We start from the raw sequence: 27505 nt of genomic DNA on the forward strand, positions 1-27505 counted from the left end.
TAGTCGAACTTTACAATGTCAGACATTTCAAAATTAATCTTCAGATGACTGTTCACATCATGGTTGATCGTTATACGCCAAAGAATTAGTACTTTGTGCGCAGCCTTCATTTAAACGGATAACCGCATCTTAACGTCTTCTGATTCCTGCCATAAATCGACTAATTTGTTGCTAAGGTAGCAGCAACCATTTCTGATGAAGGGAATTGTTTATTTCATGTTGTGTTTGAACTGGGGTGTTCTCTCGCTCACTTTCCGCCCAATAGTGTCCCATATAAGCTCAATATGGTTCAAAGCCGGGCTACGATCGGGCCAAGGAAGATGAACCAAATTCCATTTGAACATTTGATCTTCCTCCACGATGCTAATTTCCAACATTGGCGAGCTGTGCACTACATTGGATACGGAAAACTGTAAGTCTGCTCGTTAGCAAAGGTCTCCGAAATGGTATTATCGCACGGTAACCAGTAGCGATGAGTTGATCTTGAACAGTTCTTGTTAAAAGGCTCTTGTATGGCCACCACTCTCATTTTAGGATTGTCTTGTATGCAATGGGTTTCCTTCTGACCAACCTTCGTTATGCTTGATTTTCTCTAGCATATGGTATAGGGGGTCTTCATTATCTCGGAAGGTCTTTTACAGCGTTTATTCCCTGATTTTTATTCTCAAAACGACTTCAGTGGAATGGTGATGACCAACAATGCGTGCAGTTGTTACAGCGACATCCCTGCTTCTCTTATGCTGATAATCTGCCATCTTGCTGCATTTAAGAGTTGTCAAGGACCAATTATAAGGTGTCAATCATATAATTTCAAAAATTGGGTTATTTAAAGTGCTGAAAACAATGAGGATCAAAACATCTTTTTTGCTGTTTACGGGTACAGTAGCTGCATGTGCAGATAAAAACTTATCGAGTCGATATGTATTGATTAAACTCAGGTGATACTTAAATAATGTTTAACTAGTTCTATTTTACCAAATTATATCACAAAAAAATAATGAGTGTTTTTTTTAATTCAATTTCAATTTGGTGTTGCAAAAAAAAAATCCAAAAAAGTTAAAAAGGCCAAATAAAATACGAAGTTGAAGAGCAATGAGGACCAAAATTCCTAAAAGTTTTGACAAATCCAGCTAAGGTAATATATGTCTGACGTAGAAAAGCCTTAGCATTTCAAAAATTCTAAATGTTGTAAACAGTTGAATGACTGAATGAGAATTGGCAATGCTAAAGACTTTCTGACTGTAATTTGTCCATTTCATTAGAGGATTATGCCAGACAAGTAGCAAGAATATGAAAAAGAAGACGCACATTTTGGAACAATATTTGTTTCTAAAGCTGTTTGTACTATCGAGAAAACAAGCCCACCTCGTTTCGATGCCTTTTATAGCCGACTATGCGGTATGGACTTTGCTCAATGTTGAACGACGTACGATGACCTGTAAATGTTAATTATTGTGCCATTTGGTCTCTTGTGGAGAGTTGTCTCATTGACAATCATACCACATCTTCTATTATAAAACATGTGTAAATATTTTTTTGTTCAAAGTTAAAAAAGTTTATATATATACTGACAGACATTAAAACACAAGACATATTTTTTTTCATCAAATCAGGACTAATAGTAATTTCATTGCTAATCATGCTTCATGTACTCCTTTTTGAATAGAAAAATCAATTCCTAAAGTTCTTCAAACAATCAAACATCGTGAGACCTTGACGTCGCACGAATATCCTGACTCGAATGTAAGGCTCATACATGATTTGTTTTTAAATTCTTCGTAAAAATTGAAATAATTTGACCTTAGCCGTATTTGGCACAACTTTTTGGAATTGTGGATCCTCAATGCTGAATATCAATAATGTGGTCATTTTCATAAATTTCCTGTTTACAATACTTTGAATTTTCCAAAAAACTAAGTATTTTCTTATCCCAGGCATAGATTACCTTAGCCGTATATGGCACAACTTTTATGAATTTTGGATCCTCAATGCTCTTCAACTTTGTACTAGTTTGGCTTTATAAATATTTTGATATGAGCGTCACTGATGAGTCTTATGAAGACGAAACGCGCGTCTGGCGTACTAAATTATAATCCTGGTACCTTTGATAACTATTTACACCACTGGGTCGATGCCACTGCTGGTGGACGTTTCGTCCCCGAGGGTATCACCAGCCCAGTAGTCAACACTTCGGTGTTGACATGAATATCAATAATGTGGTCATTTTCATAAATTTCCTGTTTAAAATACTTTGAATTTTTCAAAAAACTAAGTATTTTCTTATCCCAGGCATAGATTACCTTAGCCGTATTTGGCACAACTTTTTGGAATATTGGATCCTCAATGCTCTTCAACTTTGTACTAGTTTGGCTTTATAAATATTTTGATATGAGCGTCACTGATGAGTCTTACTAGAGAATTCTCGATATCTGACTTTACTAACGTCATACATAAAGTATACTTAGGAAATCACAATTAAGACTATATTTGAGATTGAATTGTCTCCCTTTTTAAAAAAAAAAAAAAAAAAAACATATCAAAAAGCATTCAGCTATTATTTCGCCATTATCTTCATATTTTTCTTAATCTAATTAGGATATTTGAATTAAGACAACATTGTTGTACATAAGGAAAACGTTTATTTTCAGTTAGGGAATCATGAATACATTGGACTGTTACCAAAATTAAAACAATCTTAATTGATACTGTACGTGAAGGTCTTTTTGTTTATAAGAAACAAACCGATCAAAAACCAGATACAGCCCAATGCCATTAATGGATAGTTTTATGCTTTATGGTCTGGTGTGGTCTTTTTGGAATGTTTTCGTCTTTCATTTTTTTCATACTTCTTCATCCCGGGCTTTAATATCTCAGATCGTTAATCTATGTCCTAGCTTAGACTATTTCTTACGAGTTATTTAGTGTGAATTGTTGCAACTGTCTTTTTAAATTGATTTTTACCGACTGCTGTTGCATCACTTTCTAAACTTAGGAGAGCATTTTGAGTCGGTAAACATGTTTGTCCACCGCCATAATTTATGCTCGGTCATATGCTACTCAGTGCTTGACTTTGTTGCTGTTTATAATATTTGTGTTTGGTTCGCACATGTTTGCTTTCTCGTTTTAATTCCCTTGCCTTTCTCTTTCCAAAATAAAGATTTTGTCAGTGCATAATTAATCGATCTTTAAGCGTGCATGCACGTCTTCAACTTGAAAAAGAAGTTTCGATATTTTAGTATTTATAGTGATTCTGGTAACTTAAAATTATTGACCATTTAACCTTAAGAAAAATAATCGTAATTAATGGAAGCAAAGGAAGGTATAAAGAGCTGATATCCAGTTTAGGATTCAATAACTGGAGACACTGCTATACATCTGTTGTACTTTGTTTAAATTTGCCAAGGGTTAATTATTAAGTCAAAGCACATTATCATTAAACTATTATAATTGAAATAAAAAATCTCAAAATACAAATATCATCTCACTTTGTTGACCGTCAATCTACGATTTTCAAACCAAAATAGGTTGTATATCTAATTTAAAGTTGTGTTTAACGTACAGTTATCATAACTAGTATTTTGAAGGTTTTTTTTTCTCCGGAAAAAAACCTTCAGATATACTTTATAGTCAAGTTAGAATCAACATATGTGTGAAATTATAAAAAATCAAAAGATATTAAATGTTTATGGTTGATACAAAACTTCACGCCAACATATAAATGTGTCGTATATCTTGTATCAAGATAGTTCTTGTTTGTTTATTGTCGTCAGTACATAATTAAGGCAATCTGAAATTGAGCCCTGGGTCTGGACTAAAGCTAAAAAACGAAGGCCATACAGTAACCAATAGTTGCTTAAAATCAACATTATTTCCCCTGATAGTTAGCTATCTGATTGTTAATACTGTTAGATATCGACGATTCATCTTTCGTGGTTGAACAAAGGATTTTAAAAAAATTTTATTTTTGTTGGCTTCATATATATACTTCATCAAATTGTCTGTACGAATTAAAATGCCACTCCGCACCAATTATTTAAACACATAAAAAGATTGTTCGTTCCTTCTATGATGTTAGCATTAGAAAGAAAAATAACGGAACATCTCAGTTGCTATCTCCTTGCCATATTCTACCAAACATCTCTTTAAACGAGTATCCACAGTAAGGTTGAACATATAAATAACGAAGGTATTTTTTGGGAAGAATTTCTTGCAAATACGTTTATGAAATATCGAATGAAACAAGTGTGGACACAGACTAGCGTGGACAGTATCCAGCATATAAGAGAATTACTCGGTCAAACCAGACATAAGACCCAAACAAATTCGAACTTGATCTGGATTTTATCATGGACATTTGCCAGCCAGACGATACCACCAGATAGACCACCAGAAAGACAGATAAACAGACAGATCAGACCACCAGAAAGACAGATATACAGACAAATAGGACCACCGACAAGACCATCAGACAGACAGGCTGACAGGCAAGATCCCCAAACAGTCAGACAAACAAGACCACAAGACAGACACACAAAAAAGACCACCAGACAGACACACAAACAAGACTACCAAACAGGCACAGACAGACAAGACAATCAGACAGACAGCAAGCCAGACAAGACAAGACAACCACACAGACAGAAAGCCAGACCAGACCACCAGATAGACAGAAAAGACCATCATAAAGACGGACAGACAGACAGACATACCAGATAAACAGACAGACAGACAAGAACACCAGATAAACAGACAGACAGACAAGAACACCAGACAGACAGACATACAAGACAACTAGACTAGACTACCAAACAGACAGACAGACAAGACCAACACACAGGTATACAGAGAAGACCACCAAACAGACAAGACAAACAAGACCACCAGACAGACAGACAAAAAAGACTACAAGACAGACAAACAAATATAATAAAGTCTCCTACAGTACAGCTCCACTTCACAGGTCAGGGACTTATATATCTAGTTAACACTGATGATTAACGATCTATATCAATCAACAAAATGTTTTATAGCTAATTAGGCACAAGTCCCATACAAATCAATTTAGTTTAATTACCAATTAAACTTAACCAAACTTAAACTAAATCAGCATATCTTTGCGTCTTGGCTTTAAAAGCCATATATGAATATGTAACATAACGTTGCTATGAAATAAAGAGAAGAGCAAATATATTTGCGGGTTTCTACAATGTACATGAAATACTGTTGAGACCGAATATCTACAGATAAGCCTTTTTCAAATGATTTTTACTGTTCGTTCTTATGTTGTACCATAAAACCACTGTTCCAGGTTAGGGGAGGGTTGGGATTCCGCCACATTACGTACATATGTGCCTGCCCCAAGTCTAGAGCCTGTAATTCAGTGGTTGTCGTTTGGTGCCGTGTTACATATTTGTTGGCAATCACACCTCATCTTTTTTTTTTTTTATTATTTTAAACGAGAAAAAATTATCAAACATACCAACAAACGACAAGCACTGTTCCTGACTTAAAGTCCTGACTTAGGACAGGTGCATATAATGTATGCTGCGGGTTTGGACGTTTTAACAGGCGCCAACCTTCATCCTAAAACTGATACAGCAGTATAACATTACAATTGAAAAGACGCACTATAAAATATTAATTGAAAATGGCTTTACTCTTAGACTATAAAAAAATGAATGTAATATGAAATCGTGTACCAGTGTTTGACTGAAATTTCTGCAAATTTACTTTCATATAGTTGTAATGGCTCTTGCTCTTTCTGCATGAAAGAGAATAAACTTTCAGAAAGCAAAAAAAAACTAATAATTTTGAAACCATCAGCTACATTTTCTTTTATTTGTTTTGACTCCTTATAACTATAAAATCTTGATTTATTTCCTTGCAAAAACTTCTAAGCTTGTTCGATTTCATGTAGTATGTGCTGCAACGCATTTAAAAAGATTGGAATTGATGACAGGGGACTCTACAAAGATCCTTTAGTAATCTAAATAAATGTTCATCGGTTGACAAATGACATTGCACATTAACGGAACAACTGTAAAAATACAAATTTCGTCTTCACCGAAAACTTAAATAATCAATTTGGAAAAAAATGTATAACAGATGTCAACTTAAATTAAAAGATACTGATAAATTTCATTTTATCAATAAAAATCGTATTTTTTTAGCTTACTGTCAAAAAAAAATATATATCTGTAAAAACAATCACCGACTTAACATCTTACGTATGCAGTCAGTGATAAAGTTCGTAATACATAAGTTTTCACCTTTTTAACGGTCTAAAAATGATTTTGGGAAAAGAAAGACAATCCAAATTTATAATTTTCACTTTCATACGTACAATGTATGTTACAATGACGCTTGAAAGGTATAAATAACATGAAGTTGACGCTTCATACGTACAAATACCATTGTTAAGTTACATTTAATGTATAAAGTAGATACTTATGTCGCTTGTGTTGTTTTCTCTATGAAGACAAAACGCACGTCTGGCGTACTAAATTATAATCCTGGTACCTTTGATAACTATTTACACCACTGGGTCGATGCCACTGCTGGTGAACGTTTCGTCTCCGAGGTTATCACCAGCCCAGTAGTCAACACTTCGGTGTTGACATGAATATCAATAATGTGGTCATTTTCATAAATTTCCTGTTTACAATACTTTGAATTTTTTTTAAAACTAAGTATTTTCTTATCCCAGGCATAGATTACCTTAGCCGTATTTGGCACAACTTTTTGGAATTTTGGATCCTCAATGCTCTTCAACTTTGTACTAGTTTGGCTTTATAAATATTTTGATATGAGCGTCACTGATGAGTCTAATGAAGACGAAACGTGCGTCTCGCGTACTTAATTATAATCCTGGTACCTTTGATAACTATTGACATAATTTAATATAGCTTTTTATGAAGTACAATATCGGATGAGCGATTTTAATCTGTATTTCCTCAGCAAACAACATCAGCAACAGCGAATTCTAAAATCAAAATCATATGTCCGACTCACCGGAAAATTACCCTGAATGTAGAGACATCCTTATCACAAACAACGGAATAGAAAATTAATTGAGAAACCTTAACCCACACAAAGCCACTGGACCGGATAACATCAGACCAATTATACTCAATGGACTTGTCAGCGAAATCGCTCCCAAACTTACCATCATATTCAATATTTCAATAGAGACAGGCAAATTTCCAGATGACGAGAGGACAGCAACAGTCACTTCAGCATAAAAAAGGGTCAAACGTATATTCCGGCAAATTACAGACCAATATCTCTTTCATGTTTTTGCTGCAAGATCATCGAACATATTGTTACCAGCTACATTATGAAACAGGAAAACAAGTAAAGGAAACAGTGGTATACCGATATTCGAAATTCATAAATCGATTGAGAAAAAAAATCCGGGTTACAAACTTAAACTGAGGGAAATGCATCAAATATGAAAGGAAGACTACGACATAACAGACACACAACATAAAAATGCAACATACACAGAAACGAACTATAATATAACAATGGCCATTTTCCTGACTCGGTACAGGATATTTTTAGAAACAAAAATGGTGGCTTGAACTTGGTTTTATGGCAAACCAAACCTCCCCTTTAATGGCAATGTTAAATATAATATTAAAATGACAACATTATCTGACAGGACTATAAAACAAATAGATTGGAGAAAATATAGGACAATGAAACACATGAATAATAGCTAACAAAAGGTATGGCTTTTAAAATTTCATACGCCAGACGTGCGTTTCGTCCACACAAGACTAACCAGTAACGGTCAGATGAATAAAGTTCGAAAGCCAAATCAAGTTAAAAGTTGAATAGCACTGAAGACGTAAAGTTCCAAAAAGTATAACAACATCCTTTATCCACATCCTTTATCCACTACAAAAAATTGAAAAACAACACATTGAATAATTTCTTGCGTTCGAAGCGCTATTCTAGATTTACCTTCATCAGGAACGCTCAAAGCCTAGCATTTGAAATCAGAAGATTTATACGTACCGAAACCACTGAAGAGATATCTGTCAAAAATACCTAAAATAAATCGCCAAATTGATCTAAACTCAACTTTGGCTTGGGGATTTGAAACCTAGTTTCTTGATAATTTCAATATCTATAAACAGCCACATTTAGTAAAGTTTGTTAAATTATGGCAGTACCAAAGTACTAACTACTGAGCTGATGATACACCGTCTACAACATAGATTTCGAAGTAAAAGATCATGCGAGACGCAACTCTTAGAATGCATTGATGACCTATCAAAGTGCCTTAAACTCGGAAAACAGTCTGATCTACTGTTACTAGACTTTTCAAAGGCATTTGCTAAGATATCCCATAGCCTACGCCTACCAACCTCAATCACTACGGAATCAGGAGAAAGACCAAGAGCTGGATAGAAGCGTTCCTGAAAATAGAATCCAAGTAGTAGTAGTAGTAAATCTGAAATAACATGGTAATACTTATATATTGCCTAAATGTAAAAAAAAAGATTTTTAATAATTCGAATCAGCTCGGATAACACATTTTTCTCAATCTTAGCCAAACAAAAAGAAGTCGTTTAATTCCTGCAAAATATTGCTTAAATATTTTTTGGATTATAAATCTTAAAAATCGCATACTTTTGTCAAATTTGCATTCATTTTATGTGAATAAGTCAAAAGTGTGCTGTTCCAATGATAATTGTACTCGAATTTATAAGGAAAAACAGTAATATTCAGTATTGAACGAGTACCCAAAGGGACGAATTGACATATCATAATTATATATTAATTTCTCTCCCCAGACTACAAAATGCCCTGTCATCAATATTTGACGCAATGAAAATTCAAGTGCAATCTTTGTGCTAAATAAGATTATCTATAAGCATAAGTTGGTACTAGGATTGATGTTCAGATCATATCTTCTTGAAAAGAGGGACGAAAGATACAAAATGGACAGTCAAACTCATGATAATATCTAGAATAGAGCCCTTTATGAAATGAAAAAAGACACAAAGTTAAGTATCAATGGATGAGGATTAAAACCATATAAGTTCATGTTTGAATCCATTTCCTTAGATCGGATTTCTTAAATACTTTTTTTTTTCTAAATGATGCCACAAGACACTTCGGTCAGTATAGTCGTTCCAGAACTCATAATGGTCAGTACATTGATGTTTTTTTTTAAATTTGAAAGCATTTCATGTATGAATAGTAATTCTCTACCTTTTCATCTCTTGCTTATTGCTCCTTAGAAAAAGTAGTTCCTTAATTAAGTGATTGGAGGTGTCTGCAGTTTAAAGTTTATTGGATATGTTTGCCTCATTCTCACAGCCAAACGTAAACAATAAAGGCAACAGTAGTATACCGCTGTTCAAAACTCATAAATACATGGACAAATAATAAAAAAGGGGTAAAAAACTAAAACTGAGGGAAACAACATAAATGCTTGATCACTGTTTAAATTACTACTTTTTTTAAACGCACAAATGACTTTCAATACATGTGTAAGAGTTGTCTCCCATACATATGGTCTGCCCCCTTAAACATTTAAAAGGAGTGTTATCGTGGTAAACATAAGCAACGTTTAGATGTAATTGTGTTTTTAAAAAAATCTTTATTTTCAGTATTGAATGCGTGTTTTATTTGCGATATGCTCAAAGTTTTCTAGATACATTTTTTTCAAAAGGAATGCCGTTTTACAGGATAAAATATAAACTATCATTGCTATTGCAGGAATGTAATATATGTACTCTGTACGTTTGTTCGTACCTTTCGTCGAAATGTAAGAAAGCTATAATGTGATTGTTTACATTACGTGTTCTGAAAGTAGAGATTTTTAATAAATGATATACGTACGTAACTCGACCTAGAGACCTAATCGGACTGGTTATGGCCAACCATGGAATTTGATTAAATATTTTTTTCTAGATAAAACAAAGTATCCCTAGAATTTAACAATCACATACTAGAATTTTTGTCCGTATTAATTTATTCTCTCATGACAAACAAAAATAGCAGTCTAGCATTATATTTATCACGTGGTTTTCTAGCTTCTCGCTTATTTTCACTGACATAAAATAGGCCGATGTATGGTCAGATAAGTTAGTTACGCCAAGTAATGTCATTTTATTTGAAATCTCTAGCTAGGGTAGACTTACTTTTCTGTTATATTTCTATTATAAATTAGAAAATACGTTGAACCACAAACGTCGAAATTATTTAATCGCGTAGTGGAATTAAACATTTGTGGATTCTTATCAATTCTATAAAACTTTTGGACTATTTTAAATCTCAGTCTATTTCTGAAATTAATTATAACATACTTTTATTTTTTTTAACCCTGTAAGCCAACATTGCCCATGTAAAATTTCAAAATTGTTTTGTATAAACATTGAACGACAAAATATCTTTCCTATGTGACGTATAAATTTTCTGACGTCAGAGATGCGAAGCAATAAATGTGTTTTTAATGTTTATAATTTGATAGATGTTTTTGTGTTCTTCTTTTAAATTGTTTCTTTTAAAATTGTAACACGACAATGACTGCTGTGCCCATATTTTGACTTGACTATTGTTATTTATTATATTTATTTAGTTAACGAATCGTTGTAAATATAACGGAATTTGATGAGACTGTCGTACAAAGTGAGAGGTTGAGCGCTATAAAACCAGGTTTAATCCACCATTTTCTACATTTGAAAATGCCTGTAGAGAGCCAGGAATATGACGGTTGTTGTCTATTCCTTTTTTTATGTGTTTTATTATTTGATTTTTCAAAGTGATTAGGGACTTTCCGATTTGATTTTCCTCTGAGTTCAGTATTTTTGTGATTTTAGTTTTTTTCTAATTGCATGGAAATCTATAATGTTAATGAAAAATGTCCACTATTATAGATATTGTACAACATGAGAGTCACTTGGCTGGATCTGTATTGGAAACTACTGCTCATAATTACTTTGACTAAAAGCAGCACATGTGAGTACAACTTATTTTGTTAAATATAACATTAAAATGACAACATAATAATACAGGACTACAATACAAATACATAGCAGAACGTATTACACATGAATAATAGATAACAAAAGGCATCAGGTTTAAAATTCATTACGTCAAAAACGCGCCTCGTCCAAACAAGACTAACCAGTGACGCCCAGATATAAAAGTTCGAAAGTCAAAAAAAAAGGGGGGACAAAGTTGTACAGCTCTGAGGATCAAAAGTTGAAAAAGGTTGTGCCAAATACGGCTAGGGTTAAACTTGTGTAGAAGTTATCCTTCAAAGTCAAGATATAGCAAGGTTCATTGAATCTTTTACACATTTATTAAAATATTGCTTCCATTTGAGAACTAAGGAAAAATTGGCAGGACCAAGTGATTTCGGTGTATTACCTTATGTCCGAATTACTGTAAATATCGTAGTACTTTTTTTCTATATTTTGTCTGTCCCTCACGTTTTTCATACCAAATAACTCTGAACAACAACTTAATTGAACTTTAATTTGCACTTTAAGTTAATGCGGTTAAGATATCGGTATTCATCCAAAGCACATTGCACAAACGACATATGGAAATCGGTCTAAAAATAGAATATTTTTTTTTCCGAAATGGTCACGTGGTTTTACCTCATCAAGGAACGGTATAACCACATCAAAGAATGACAGGACCACATCAAATACTGAAACAAACACATCGTGTAGTGTAAAATCGTCAAATTTTGAAACATCATTTCGTAATGTTGAAGCCATATAAAGAATTGAAAAATCATCATAACGAAATAACAAAACCACGTCATGCAATGAAACAACTACATAATGTTTGGTCACATACACATCAAGTTATATTAAAACCACATTGCCTAATGACACAACCACATCAAATAATGGTGAAACCACATCGAGTAATTTAGGTGTCATACCACCAATTACTCCCTCAAATTTAGAACGTATGTGAAAGTAGGCCTACTCGGACAAAAAAAAGTGCATTTGATGTCATTGTTCACCTAAACTAACTAACAAATTTGCAGAAATGAAAGTTTTGTTGAAAGAGAAATATATTAAGACCATTTTGAGCCAAAATTTACCTGTCTATGAGTTTGCATTAAAAATTGAGGATTAATGCGCTCCATAGTATACTAATTTAAGATTTCCAGAAAACCAGGGGTTATTTTTAGTGGTACCTCCTTTCGGAAGCTCTCTGCTTTCTTATATGATTTTGAATGTATGTTGAAAATTGGCATGCAGAAAGGTGACACCTGTACAATTCAGGATATACCTAGTTTCTATGAAGTTAAACTTAAGGTAAAATATTTAGAAAGCTGTGAAAATTGCAATATTTGGTTGAACAGATAGGGACTTTTAATTGGTGGTATGACACCTGGCAAAACCATATTAAGTTATGACAAAACTATATCAAGTCAATACGAAACCATATCATGTAATATCGAAATATCATTACGTAATGTCGAAACCATATTATGTAAAGACACGCTATCATCAAGTTAGTGTAAAACAACATAACGTAATATAACAGTTCCACATTAGACAGCTGCGGCGTTCCATAGAAGTCCCAAGAACTCTTTTATAATATGGTATTTAAAACATACCAATTTCTAAGCGTTGTGAAAACAAATGTAAGCTCTTTGTAAACAGTGGATCAAGTTAAGAAAATAAAAAATATCATCAATAACAATATCTCTTTTTTTCTATTCTAGTTGGTATTTGTCCAGATCCAATGTGTAAAGGTGAACAAGGATTACGAGGTATAATGGCAAGTGATGTATGATCACGTACTACGTCGTTTAGTTTCGCAAATCGAAGACAAAAAATAACATCAAAGAAAATTACTGTATGATATAATTTTATACAAAAGAAAAATTACAAAAGATGATTCATTGAAACTGAGAGTCAAATTTTTGGAATGACAAACAATCATTGTTTCATCTTTTTTTCTGTCAATGTTAACTGGTTAAGAAGTTTAGTGGAAATCTTTAGAAAAAAATATGGGAAGTTTGTCAACATTGATAAACGAACATAAACCAAAATCAGAAATGAAAATCTTTTTGGGTATAACATATGTAGATATTTATTTCAGCTAGATGCGGTCCTCCTTCACTAGGGGAAAATGTGATCTCCGTAACTGCAGTTACGTATATCCAAAGATTGCTGCAGATATTCTGGTCAATATTTCTTTTGCTAATTCTGTATTACTTCTGTATAATTCTTCGGTATTTCGTGTCTTTTTTTTTTTAAAGTATTACTAAGTTTGAAACTGATATGCAAAGCTTATTTTCATAGTTCAACCGCTAAATGGAGAAATCGTCATTTAAAAAAATCGCGAGGGTATGGGTAACTGTATAGACTGATATCCGTAACTGCAATAAATGATTATAGAAGGATATCCGTAACTGTTGAGTTGCTTTGTTTCTGCTTCATTCATTATCCTCGATTTAATGGTTATGATCATTTTTTTTTGGAAACAAAACTGTCATAAATTCGTCAAAATATATAAAATCATCGGTATAAAAATATATGACCACTATGTTATAACAATATTAGATCAAATCCACTGATTATGACGTCACTATCCAGTATACCCTCAATTTCAAAAGGCAGTCCAAATTCCTTCGACCATCAGCCCGGATGGCCTCCATTACGAGACCAACCTATTGTATTTATTGTTTAGTTGTTCTCGTCCTGAACATACATGAAATATTTGCCACTGGACGTTTAGCAACATGGCAACAATCAATCAATCACATCTTTATTTAGTGTACAAGTATTATCCCACGTTCACTCTGTTTGTGAAAAAAATGTTTTTATTTGTACCCACCTGATGAGTTAAGCCTTTTCAACTGATTTCAAGCCTGCTCTTATGTTGTATTGTTACACCACTGTGCATGTTAGAGAGAGTTGGACGCCAGCTTACATGTTTCACATCGCCACATTATGTATTTGCCTAGGCCTGATACAAATCAAGAGCCTGCAATTCAGTGATTGTCGTTTATTGCTGTGTTTTATATTTGTTTTCCGTTATATTTTTAGCGTACCTAAATGAGGCCATTAGTTAACTTGTTTGAATTGTGTTACACTGGCTCGATGCCACTGCTGGTGGAGATTTATTTCCCCGAGGGTACCACAAGCCCAGTAGTCAGCAACACTTTTTGGAATTTTGGATCTCAATGCTCTTCAACTTCGAACTTTATTTTGGCATTTTTAACTTTTTTGGATTCGAGAGTCACTGATGAGTCTTTTGTAGACGAAACGCTCGTCTGGCTATATATAAAATTTAGTCCTGGTATCTATGATGAGTTTGTTTACATTTGTCTTTTCGGCCCTTTAATAGCAGACTATGTGGTACGGGCATTGATAACTGTTAAAGGCCATACGGTGGCTATTAATGGTAATGTCTGTGTCAGTTGGTCTCTTGTCTTATTAACACTTGTATCTCATCTTTTTATTATGAATATGTTCAGGACAAGAAAAAGTTAAAAAAAAAATAAAAGAGATACAGTAGGTTAGTCTTGCATTAAGGGCCGTCCTGGAGGAATCGAAAAAATTTGGACTCCACGGGAATGGCAGATTGGATCGGGTCAGAAATTTGGCTTTGCCATCTATTGACCCCTCAAAGAATCTTTACACGAGGCATCTGGTTTAACGTCCTCGTTCTGACCAGACGCCCCACTTTTGATATGGTGTAACGGGAGGTAGACCAATGGAGACCATTTTTCCAATCCTCAGTCACTCTAGATTTTTGGAGTCTTGAAATGTAGTGTTTATGTACCTGTTATTTATCATCTGATGTACTTGGTATTTTGCTATTTTGTTTTGTCTTTGTATATTGTTAACCTTTTCTCTATGTTACTGTTTGATTCTTTTTTGGAGGTGGCTCAGTATTCATATATACCGCAAATGTGTTTCTGTGCTATAGTAATTTTGTACTCTTGCCTTCAAATTTGGCTTTGTTCATATGCCATTTTGTGTTTGTTTAAATGGTTTTAAATTTAGTTTAATAGTGGTTAAGTTTTTAAAATAATTTTGACTGTGATACATTGTACCCAAAATTTTGATATCTTGACCTATCATGTCTGTTTGCTTTGTTAAAAAAATGTTGTTATGAAATAAAATTCTATGACTCTCATATAAGTGAGATGCTTAGCTAGCTATATACAACCAAATTTAATCTACCATTTTCTACACAAGGAAATTCTTGTATTAAATCAAGAATATGGCAGTTGTTAGCAATTCGTTAGCGTGTTTGAGATTTAGATTTTTCATTTGCTGAAATGCAAATGACTGTCCGCTCTTAATTTTACTTATATTTCATCCGTATAAAAAATGTTAATGGAATGTTAATGTAATTAGTATTTCAATGGATCGAAATGAACTGATATTAAAATCAGGATTTCTTAATAAACAAAGAACAGATACAATGACGGCTTTTTCAAGTGATTACATAGTGTGTGATGAATACATATTATGTGATGGGTTTATTTACAACCACTGGGTCGATGCCACTGCTGGTGGAGTTTTAATTCCCCGATGGTTTCACCAGTCCAGTATTTAGCATGTGTGTACTCACATGAATTATCATTGATATAGTCATAGTTATAAATGAACTGTTAACATTTTTGAAATTTTGAAAAACTAAGGCTTTTCTACCTCAGGAATAGATTACTTTAGCTGTATTTGGCAAAAGTTTTAGGAATTTTGGTCCTCAATGCTCTTCAACTTCGTACATTATTTGGCCTTTTTATCTTTTTGGATTCGAACGTCATTGATGAGTCTTTTGTAGACGAAACGCTCTTCTGGCGTAAATACAAAATTGAATCCTGGTATCTATGATGAGTTTATATAGTTAATATATGATTACTCATGAGTTTTCTTCTATTTTTCCAGGACCAAAAGGAGACCAAGGTAAGAACGACGATATAATAAATAAATCGTACTTTTGATAACTATTTATGTAATAGTTGCAAGTCACTCTTGATAATTTCATAATCGTATGAGTACATCAAATTAAAGGTTTGGTCAATTTTGTACCTGACCGACCGTAACAAATTTCAGGAAGTTTGTAAACCTGTGAAAAATAACTATGTACTGGTGTGCTATTGATTAAGTGTATCAAATATAATCAATAAATAAGAAGACATCATGCAGGATAAACAATCAATGAACCATAACAATAGACTCTTTTTGTCAATTTTTACCACTTTTTTTATCAAAATCCGCAAATTGCACATATTTCATTTGGATTAAAGAATTAAAAAAAACGCCAATTTTTCTCGTGTTCTTTGGTTCCCCTAAATCGCGAGTTTTACACACGATAAAAGAACCCGCTTATTGGTAAACACCGAAGAAAGATTACAAAAAATAAATCATTTAAACCAAGAGTCGCTTTTGTAATGAAAGATAATCATCTTTTCATGTACATAATAAAAGAGGTTTAGCGGGAATTTTTAGAGAAAATATGACAATTTGTCTACTTTAAGAATCGGACCAAAATAAGAAATGAGAATCCTTTTGTGTATCATTTAGAGAGATATTAAATTCACAGCTACATACGGTCCTCCTTGTTACGAACTGGTTCATTTGGAAAAACCGAAACAATGCAAAATATCAAAAGAAAAAGATAAAAACAAATGACTTTGAGTATGGTAAACTATGAAATAGAAGATTTGTTTAAACGAGTAGTTTCGATAAGACCCTAAAATGGCTCTCTTTTTTACCTCAAACAAATTTTAAATTAGGATTAATTGATCTATATCACAATGAATCATAGCTAATACATTGACTAGATAGGAAATATGCCTAATTGTTGAAAATTTACGTTCATGCGTTCTACTGATGACGTCACAAAAAGTCATCATTTTGATTTTCCACGAAAATCATTAAAAATTTGTAAATTTTGCATTGATTATTGGACAGGAAACATAGAGCGCATACGTGGGCAAAACTTTTTTTTAACACAATGTTTGTAATGACATTTTTCATGTTTAACTTGAATATTTAGTTGGTAAACGTCAGCACTTTATCTTTTCTGGTCCCTAATTTGGTTGAAATCTGGCCAATTTTGTCAATTTTCGTCAAAATCTCTTATTTTGACCTATTTTGGATGTAGTAATCAACGCTTTAGAATAAAAACTTTGATGCATATAGGTCAATTTTAATTTCTAACATGTCTTTAAGCCAAATTAAAACATATTATATCTTTCCATTTTATAATCCGGGCCAAATATGGCCCTTTCCGAACTTACTCCTTTTAAACGAAAAAAAGAACTTCAATATTTTCAAATAATAATTTTAAGACTTCTAAGAACAGTTCTGATTCATACTTTTTACACTTTTAATAACCTAAGACATTTATTTTATTTCAAAGATGATTGAATTTTTGAATGTCAAATCGGTTTACCTCAAGGCGAGGTTTTGTCGCCTATATTCTTCTTCTGTATGTGAATGACTGTGAAATGTCCTTTTTTATCTATGGATGTATTCCGCTTGAGATACGAGATTTAAGTCTTTTTCTTCTAATGTATGCGGAAGATATGGCGCTATTTTATTTGATAAAATATATTCCTATTGTGTACCGAAGAGCTGTTTTAAAAATAAGACTTTCTTCTCATTCATTAGCGGTTGAAACTGGACGCTACCAAAGCATTGAGTTGTCACGTCGTAAATGTACAATTTGCCGTCGGTGTATTGATGACGAAATATAAGGAACTGAGAGTAAAATTCATAAAGAAATATTACTGGTCTAGACCAAGTGTGTTTGAATTTAATGAACGTTTAAGTGTAAAGAACATAACACAGTTAACCAATTAAGGAAAATACATTTTTACTGCAATCAGAGACAATATCACATGAACATTCTGTCTGTTTACTTGTTTACTATGACAACTCAAACGAGAAAACTCACGGCCTTGTTTATATAAAAAATGAACGAAAAAAAATATATAATACATAAACAAACGACAACCGCTGAATTACAGGCTCCTGACTTTAGACAGGCACATACATTCATAATGTGGCGGGTTAATCTGTTTTAATTTCTTGTAATGTTTATGCCAGTAACAAATTTTTTACAATGAAAAGTAAAATGACAAAATTACTGAACTCCAAGTGAAATTCAAAACGAAAAGTCCTTTTTGAAATTGCAAAATCAAAAGTCTAAAAAACATTAAAGTTTCATATTCTTTACTTGGTACAGACATTCAAGAAAGGGTGAAATACAATTAATTAAAACAAACGGCATACAATTGAAGCCCATAGTTGATGATTAAAGATATCCAGAAGCATGTTATTTGTTTTCCAAATCATAATAGCCAGTTTTAGTAGTATTTACGTTTTACAAAGTCTACTATGAGAATAATCCAGGTACGGGCAACTTTGCCATCTAACAGCCGGCTACCAATGCCAATTGGCGAAAGATCACTCGACTGAAATGTTAAAGTAATTAGTATAACAATGGATCGAAATGAACTGATATTAAAATCAGGATTGCTTATTAGCTTTTATGAGAAAAAAATACACATACAATGAAGACTTGATCAAGTGATTGCATATGATGTAATTAATACATATATAGATAAAATATGACTTTTCATAATAAGAGTTTTCTTCTTACTTACATTTCTAAAGGTCGGGATGGTTTTCCAGGATTAAAAGGTAAGTACAGCAATATAATAATCACATTTTCAATAGAACAACATCACAGTTTTTCAGGGTATTGTTCCTACAGTTTATACGGTATGTGATGACGTTGTTTAAAACTATAATAGCCACATTTTTAACTGGAAAATAATTTTTATGTGATGATTTTTTCGTCTAAAGCATACAATTGCGTTGTTGTTTGTATTTGACGATGGAATCGAATAGATAAAATACCATTTCCACAATTGTCTATTCCACAGTTGCCAACAACACCAACATGTATAGAGTTTATATTGTAAGAGATCGTCTCAAGAATAGTACTTATATTTTTTCAATATTATTAGTAGTTTAACGGCTTAAAAATGTTTTGCTATTTTTTGTAATACGAATACAAGGCATGATTGAGAATAAGACAGCGGGTGTAAGCAATTATATGTACCTGTATGCCATTTACAGTAACCACAACGATGGGATATTTATCATTTGTTGATATAAAAAATCACATTTATTTTAGACAGGCACATACATTCATAATGTGGCGGGTTAATCTGTTTTATTTTTGTAATGTTTATGCCAGTAACAAATTTTTTACGATGAAAAGTAAAATGACAAAATTACTGAACTCCAAGTGAAATTCAAAACGAAAAGTCCTTTTTGAAATTGCAAAATCAAAAGTCTAAACACATTAAAGGTTCATATTCTTTAATTGGTACAGACATTCAAGAAAGTGTGAAATATAATCAATTAAAACAAACGGCATACAATTGAAGCCCACAGTTGAGGATTAAAGATATCAAAAAGCATGTTATTTGTTTTCCAAATCATAATAGCCAGTTTTAGTAGTATTTACGTTTTACAAAGTCTACTATGAGGATAATCCAGGTAAGGGCAACTTTGCCATCTAACAGCCGGCTAACAATGCCAATTGGCGAAAGATCAACTCGACTGAAATGTTAAAGTAACTAGTATAACAATGGATCGAAATGAACTGATATTAAAATCAGGATTGCTTATTAGCTTTTATGAGAAAAAAATACACATACAATGAAGACTTGATCAAGTGATTGCATATGATGTAATTAATACATATATAGATAACATATGACTTTTCATAATAAGAGTTTTCTTCTTACTTACAATTTTAAAGGTCGGTATGGTCATGACGGATTACCAGGTAAGTACAGTAATATAATAATCACATTTTCAATAGAACAACATCACAGTTTTTCTAGGGGATTGTTCCTACAGTTTATACGGTATGTGATGACGTTGTTTAAAACTATAATAGCCACATTTTTAACTGGAAAATAATTTTTATGTGATGATTTTTTCGTCTAAAGCATACAATTGAGTTGTTGTTTATATTTGACGATGAAATCGAATAGATAAAATACAATTTCCACAATTGTCTATTCCACAGTTGCCAACAACACCAACATGTATAGAGTTTATAATGTAAGAGATCGTCACAAAAATAGTACTAATTTTTTTCAATATTATTAGTAGTTTAACGGCTTAAAAATGTTTTGCTATTTTTTGTAATACGAATACAAGGCATGATTGAGAATAAGACAGTGGGTGTAAGCAATTATATGTACCTGTATGCCATTTACAGTAACCACAACGATGGGATATTTATCATTTGTTGATATAAAAAATCACATTTATTTTTTAATTGAGTATGAAGAAAAGAAAAGGAGTCTTCATTATTTCGCTCATCTTTATCTTAATAAGAATTTACGTTTAAAGTAATATCTACTAGGGGATATATATTTGACCAATCAAATAAATGTAATGCAAACAGGAAAACAAAACAACTTTATTGGAACTTATTGCATAATATAAAATATACGGACAAAAGATTTTAAAAAGACGAATCATTCAAACGCATAGTGTGTGTCACTTTTGTAATGAAACACAATCATTGTCTCATCTATTTTGTTGCATTGATGAAAGAAGTTTAGCAGGAATTATGTTAGGAAAATATGGAAATGTGTCTAAATTGATAATTGAACATTTACCAAAATCAGAAATGATTATCCTTTTATGTCAAATATTCAGATATAAATTTCAGCTACATAATGTCTTCCTTGTAACAAAATGTGTTTTTTGGAAACACGGAACTATCGCAAATATAAAAAAAAAAACAAAGATGATAATTTTGAGTAGGTTAAAACAGGAAATAAAATCGTTGTTAATATTTTTAAACGAAACACACACAAAGAAGACTTTTGTCTTATATCTTATGATTGATGCATAAAGTAGATAACTATATATTTTTGATTGGTCCGATTATTGAAATGATCATGTCAATATTGTATAATCATATATATCTTAATCAATACTCCCTATGTAATGATCCTGTTCAGGTGTGTATGTATGTATACGAAATTAAGCCAAAAAAGAATGATTTCAACAGGTCCATATTCAAAGACAACATGGACTCATCATATTATGAAATGATTCCTTTTTAACAAAACAATATCAGAAAACAACGTGTTATAAATGTAATGCGCCCGAGGCGTTTTTCTAGATTAACCTTAATAAGGAACGCTCAAACCCGAATATTTAAGAGCTAATGATATATATGAATCGAACCAGTCGAAAAGTATGGGATAAAAGAAGGACAAATAAAATGGCATAATCCAGGTAAGGGCAACTTTGCCCTCTTATAACTGGTTACCAATGCCAATTGGCAAAAGATCACTCGACTGGAATGTTAATGTAATTAGTATTTCAATGGATCGAAATGAACTGATATTAAAATCAGGATTTCTTAATAAACAAAGAACAGATACAATGACGGTTTTTCAAGTGATTACATAGTGTGTGATGAATACATATTATGTGATGGGTTTATTTACAACCACTGGGTCGATGCCACTGCTGGTGGAGTTTTAATTCCCCGATGGTTTCACCAGTCCAGTATTTAGCATGTGTGTACTCACATGAATTATCATTGATATAGTCATATTTATAAATGAACTGTTAACATTTTTGAAATTTTGAAAAACTAAGGCTTTTCTACCTCAGGAATAGATTACTTTAGCTGTATTTGGCAAAAGTTTTAGGAATTTTGGTCCTCAATGCTCTTCAACTTCGTACATTATTTGGCCTTTTTTATCTTTTTGGATTCGAACGTCATTGATGAGTCTTTTGTAGACGAAACGCTCTTTTGGCGTAAATACAAAATTGAATCCTGGTATCTATGATGAGTTTATATAGTTAATATATGATTACTCATGAGTTTTCTTCTATTTTTCCAGGACCAAAAGGAGACCACGGTAAGAACGACGATATAATAAATAAATCGTACTTTTGATAACTATTTATGTAATAGCTGCAAGTCACTCATGATAATTTCATAATCGTATGAGTACATCAAATTAAAGGTTTGGTCAATTTTGTACCTGACCGACCGTAACAAATTTCAGGAAGTTTGTAAACCTGTGAAAAATAACTATGTACTGGTGTGCTATTGATTAAGTGTATCAAATATAATCAATAAATAAGAAGACATCATGCAGGATAAACAATCAATGAACCATAACAATAGACTCTTTTTGTCAATATTTACCACTTTTTTTTCAAAATCCGCAAATTGCACATATTTCATTTGGATTAAAGAATAAAAAAAAACGCCAATTTTTCTCGTGTTCTTTGGTTCCCCTAAATCGCGAGTTTTACACACGCTAAAAGAACCCGCTTAACGGTAAACACTGAAGAAAGATTACAAAAAATAAGTCATTTAAACCAAGTGTCGCTTTTGTAATGAAATATAATCATCTTTTTATGTACATAATAAAAGAGGTTTAGCGGGAATTTTTAGAGAAAATATGACAATTTGTCTACTTTAAGAATCGGACCAAAATGAGAAATGAGAATCCTTTTGTGTATCATTTAGAGAGATATTAAATTCACAGCTACATACGGTCCTCCTTGAAACGAACTGGTTCATTTGGAAAAACCGAAACATTGCAAAATATCAAAAGAAAAAGATAAAAACAAATGACTTTGAGTATGGTAAACTATGAAATAAAAGTTTTGTTTAAAGGAGTAGTTTCGATAAGACCCTAAAATGGCTCTCTTTTTTACCTCAAATTTTAAATTAGGATTTATTGATCTATAGCACAATGAATCATAGCTAATACATTGACTAGATAGGAAATATGCCTAATTGTTGAAAATTTACGTTCCTGCGTTCTACTGATGACGTCACAAACATTTTGATTTTCCACGAAAATCATTGAAAATTGGTAAATTTTGCATTGATTATTGGACATGAAACATAGAGCGCATACGTGGACACAAATTTTGTTTTAACACAATGTTAGTAATGACATTTTTCATGTTTAACTTGAATATTTATTTGGTAAACGCCAGCCCTCTATCTTTTCTGGTCCCTAATTTGGTTCAAATCTGGCCAATTTTGTCAATTTTCGACAAAATCTCTTATTTTGACCTATTTTGGATGTAGTAATCAACGCTTTAGAATAAAAACTGTGATGCATATAGGTCAATTTTACTTTCTAACATATCTTTAAGCCAAATTAAAACATATTATATCTTTCAATTTTATAATCCGGGCCAAATATGGCCCTTTCCGAACTTACTCCTTTTAAACGAAAAAAAGAACTGCAATATTTTCACATAATAATTTTAAGACTTCTAAGAACAGTTCTGATTCATACTTTTTACACTTTTAATAACCTAAGACATTTATTTCATTTCAAAGATGATTGAATTTTTGAATGTCAAATCGGTTTACCTCAAGGCGAGGTTTTGTCGACTATATTCTTCTTCTGTATGTGAATGACTGTGAAATGTCCTTTTTTTTATGGATGTATTCCACTTGAGATGCGAGATTTAAGTCTTTTTCTTCTAATGTATGCGGAAGATATGGCGCTATTTTATTTGATAAATAAAGGCAACAGTAGTATACCGCTGTTCAAAACTCATAAATCCATGGACAAAAAACAAAATCGGGGTAACAAACCAAAACCGAGCGAAACGCATTAAATATAAGAGGAGAACAACGACACAACACCGAAACGCAACACACACAGAAACAGACCAATCATCAGACAAAACACGATAATATGATAAAATATATTCCTATTGTGTACCGAAGAGCTGTTTTAAAAATAAGACTTTCTTCTCATTCATTAGCGGTTGAAACTGGACGCTACCAAAGCATTGAGTTGTCACGTCGTAAATGTACAATTTGCCGTCGGTGTATTGATGACGAAATATAAGGAACTGAGAGTAAAATTCATAAAGAAATATTACTGGTCTAGACCAAGTGTGTTTGAATTTAATGAACGTTTAAGTGTAAAGAACATAACACAGTTAACCAATTAAGGAAAATACATTTTTACTGCAATCAGAGACAATATCACATGAACATTCTGTCTGTTTACTTGTTTACTATGACAACTCAAACGAGAAAACTCACGGCCTTGTTTATATAAAAAATGAACGAAAAAAAATATATAATACATAAACAAACGACAACCGCTGAATTACAGGCTCCTGACTTTAGACAGGCACATACATTCATAATGTGGCGGGTTAATCTGTTTTAATTTCTTGTAATGTTTATGCCAGTAACAAATTTTTTACAATGAAAAGTAAAATGACAAAATTACTGAACTCCAAGTGAAATTCAAAACGAAAAGTCCTTTTTGAAATTGCAAAATCAAAAGTCTAAAAAACATTAAAGTTTCATATTCTTTACTTGGTACAGACATTCAAGAAAGGGTGAAATACAATTAATTAAAACAAACGGCATACAATTGAAGCCCATAGTTGATGATTAAAGATATCAAAAAGCATGTTATTTGTTTTCCAAATCATAATAGCCAGTTTTAGTAGTATTTACGTTTTACAAAGTCTACTATGAGAATAATCCAGGTACGGGCAACTTTGCCATCTAACAGCCGGCTACCAATGCCAATTGGCGAAAGATCACTCGACTGAAATGTTAAAGTAATTAGTATAACAATGGATCGAAATGAACTGATATTAAAATCAGGATTGCTTATTAGCTTTTATGAGAAAAAAATACACATACAATGAAGACTTGATCAAGTGATTGCATATGATGTAATTAATACATATATAGATAAAATATGACTTTTCATAATAAGAGTTTTCTTCTTACTTACATTTCTAAAGGTCGGGATGGTTTTCCAGGATTAAAAGGTAAGTACAGCAATATAATAATCACATTTTCAATAGAACAACATCACAGTTTTTCAGGGTATTGTTCCTACAGTTTATACGGTATGTGATGACGTTGTTTAAAACTATAATAGCCACATTTTTAACTGGAAAATAATTTTTATGTGATGATTTTTTCGTCTAAAGCATACAATTGCGTTGTTGTTTGTATTTGACGATGGAATCGAATTGATAAAATACCATTTCCACAATTGTCTATTCCACAGTTGCCAACAACACCAACATGTATAGAGTTTATATTGTAAGAGATCGTCTCAAGAATAGTACTTATATTTTTTCAATATTATTAGTAGTTTAACGGCTTAAAAATGTTTTGCTATTTTTTGTAATACGAATACAAGGCATGATTGAGAATAAGACAGTGGGTGTAAGCAATTATATGTACCTGTATGCCATTTACAGTAACCACAACGATGGGATATTTATCATTTGTTGATATAAAAAATCACATTTATTTTTTAATTGAGTATGAAGAAAAGAAAAGGAGTCTTCATTATTTCGCTCATCTTTATCTTAATAAGTATTTACGTTTAAAGAAGTATCTACTAGGGGATATATATGTGACCAATCAAAAGTAAGGCAAAACAAAACAACTTTATTGGAACTTATTGCATAATATAAAATATACGGACAAAAGATCTAAAAAGACGAATCATTCAAACTCATAGTGTGTGTCACTTTTGTAATGAAACACAATCATTGTCTCATCTATTTTGTTGCATTGATGAAAGACGTTTAGCAGGAATTATTTTAGGAAAATATGGAAATGTGTCTAAATTGATAATTGAACATTTACCAAAATCAGAAATGATTATCCTTTTATGTCAAATATTCAGATATAAATTTCAGCTACAAAATGTCTTCCTTGTAACAAAATGTGTTTTTTGGAAACACGGAACTATCGCAAATATAAAAAAAACAAAGATGATGATTTTGGGTAGGTTAAAACAGGAAATAAAATCATTGTTAATATTTTTAAACGAAACACACACAAAGAAGACTTTTCTCGTGGGACTTTGTCTGATGCTTTGTCCGTTTCTGTGTGTGTTACATTTTAGTGTTGTGTCGTAGTTCTCCTCTTATATTTAATGTGTTTCCCTTGGTTTTAGTTTGCTACCCCGATTTTGTTTTTTGTCCATGTATTTATGAGTTTTGAACAGCGGTATACTACTGTTGCCTTTATTTGTCTTATGTCTTATGATTGATGCATAAAGTAGATAACTATATTTTTTTGATTGGTTCGGTTATTGAAGTGATCATGTCAATATAGTATAATAATATATATCTTAATCAATACTCCCTATGTAATGATCCTGTTCAGGTGTGTATGTATGTATACGAAATTGAGGCAAAAAAGAATGATTTCAACAGGTCCATATTCAAAGAAAACATTGACTCATCATATTATAATTCCTTTTTAACAAAACAATACCAGAAAACAACGTGTTATAAATGTAATGCGTCCGATGCGTTTTTCTAGATTAACCTTAATAAGGAACGCTCAAACCCGAATATTTAAAAGCTAATGATATATATGAATCGAACCAGTCGAAGAGTATGGGATAAAAGAAGGACATATAAAATGGCATAATCCATATAAGGACACATTTGCCCTCTTATAACTGGTTACCAATGCCAATTGGCAAAAGATCACTCGACTGGAATGTTAATGTCAACCTAGGCAATATCCTTCATCATAAATTAGTGCAATCGAAAATACCTCCTTATTTCAAAGACCAGTCTGTACCAATAATTTCTTATACCTATACCAAACCTATTGCAACTAAAATTTTCAATTACAAACGCGTTTTGCAGGATCTCGATATTGACGACTTCAAGTCTAAACCTCCTGATTGCACTTGTGCTAGTTCCAAATTCACATATAATCCTGCTGGCCACGTTATTACCGGTGACCTTAACATTGTTAATAACACTTCTCTACGAAATGTGTTATCGAAAGGTCCCAAATATCGTGAGCCTAAATCCATCAATTGGAAATATAACTTTAAAATTTTGATGGATTCAGTCGAGGATTATGCCAGGCAATGGGCTAAGCGCGAGAAGGAAGACGTAGACACTCTTTCCGAATGGATTTAGGCAGTGAGGTCGTTGATACAAATCAGAATTAAGAAACTGAATGGGTCCATCATTGCCCATGCTACGTCAATCTTTAAAGACCCAAATGTTGCAAAACACCTATCCGACCTCCACGACAAATATGTTGTTGTCCCCGCAGGTAAAGCCCCAAATAACATCGTTTTTGTGTGTAAAAGTCACTACATCAACTGCTTGATAAACGAATTAGGTATTGACAATTCACTTGGAAACTCAACATATACCCTCACGACACTTACCAAAGAGGAAATCCTGGATAATCATAGGTCTGTTCTATGTTCCTTTGGAATTTCAACCAAAGATGAAGAACTGGATCTTCCATCACTGTATTGGATACCTAAACTACATAAGTGTCCTTACAAACAACGGTATATTGCTGGGTCTTCCAAGTGCTCCACGAAACCTCTTTCTAAATTATTAACATCTATTGTATCAGCAATCAAAGACGGGCTTCAAAGTTATTGTGAAACTGCCTATTCTAGAGGTGGCGTGAATCAGAT

At 32.5% G+C, this 27505-nt stretch overlaps 1 protein-coding gene and 1 long non-coding RNA gene across 2 annotated transcripts in view; both read left to right on the forward strand.

Annotated features, from left to right (window-relative positions):
- The window catches only part of LOC139521167 (uncharacterized), a 34977-nt gene extending 19060 nt beyond the window's left edge, over window positions 1-15917 (forward strand). Inside the window, exons 2-4 of the long non-coding RNA XR_011664024.1 lie at window positions 10896-10977; window positions 12713-12760; window positions 15897-15917. This is a non-coding gene — a long non-coding RNA (uncharacterized lncRNA). The remainder of the gene's footprint in view (window positions 1-10895; window positions 10978-12712; window positions 12761-15896) is intronic.
- Window positions 15918-19748: 3831 nt separating this feature from the next.
- The window catches only part of LOC139521618 (uncharacterized), a 29411-nt gene continuing 21654 nt past the window's right edge, over window positions 19749-27505 (forward strand). The window contains exons 1-3 of the mRNA XM_071315096.1: window positions 19749-19821; window positions 21914-21931; window positions 24825-24851. Of these exons, the coding sequence (XP_071171197.1) occupies window positions 19749-19821; window positions 21914-21931; window positions 24825-24851 (118 nt within the window). The remainder of the gene's footprint in view (window positions 19822-21913; window positions 21932-24824; window positions 24852-27505) is intronic.

This window comes from Mytilus edulis, chromosome 4 (genome assembly GCF_963676685.1).
Source record: "Mytilus edulis chromosome 4, xbMytEdul2.2, whole genome shotgun sequence".
NCBI classification, from domain to species: domain Eukaryota; kingdom Metazoa; phylum Mollusca; class Bivalvia; order Mytilida; family Mytilidae; genus Mytilus; species Mytilus edulis.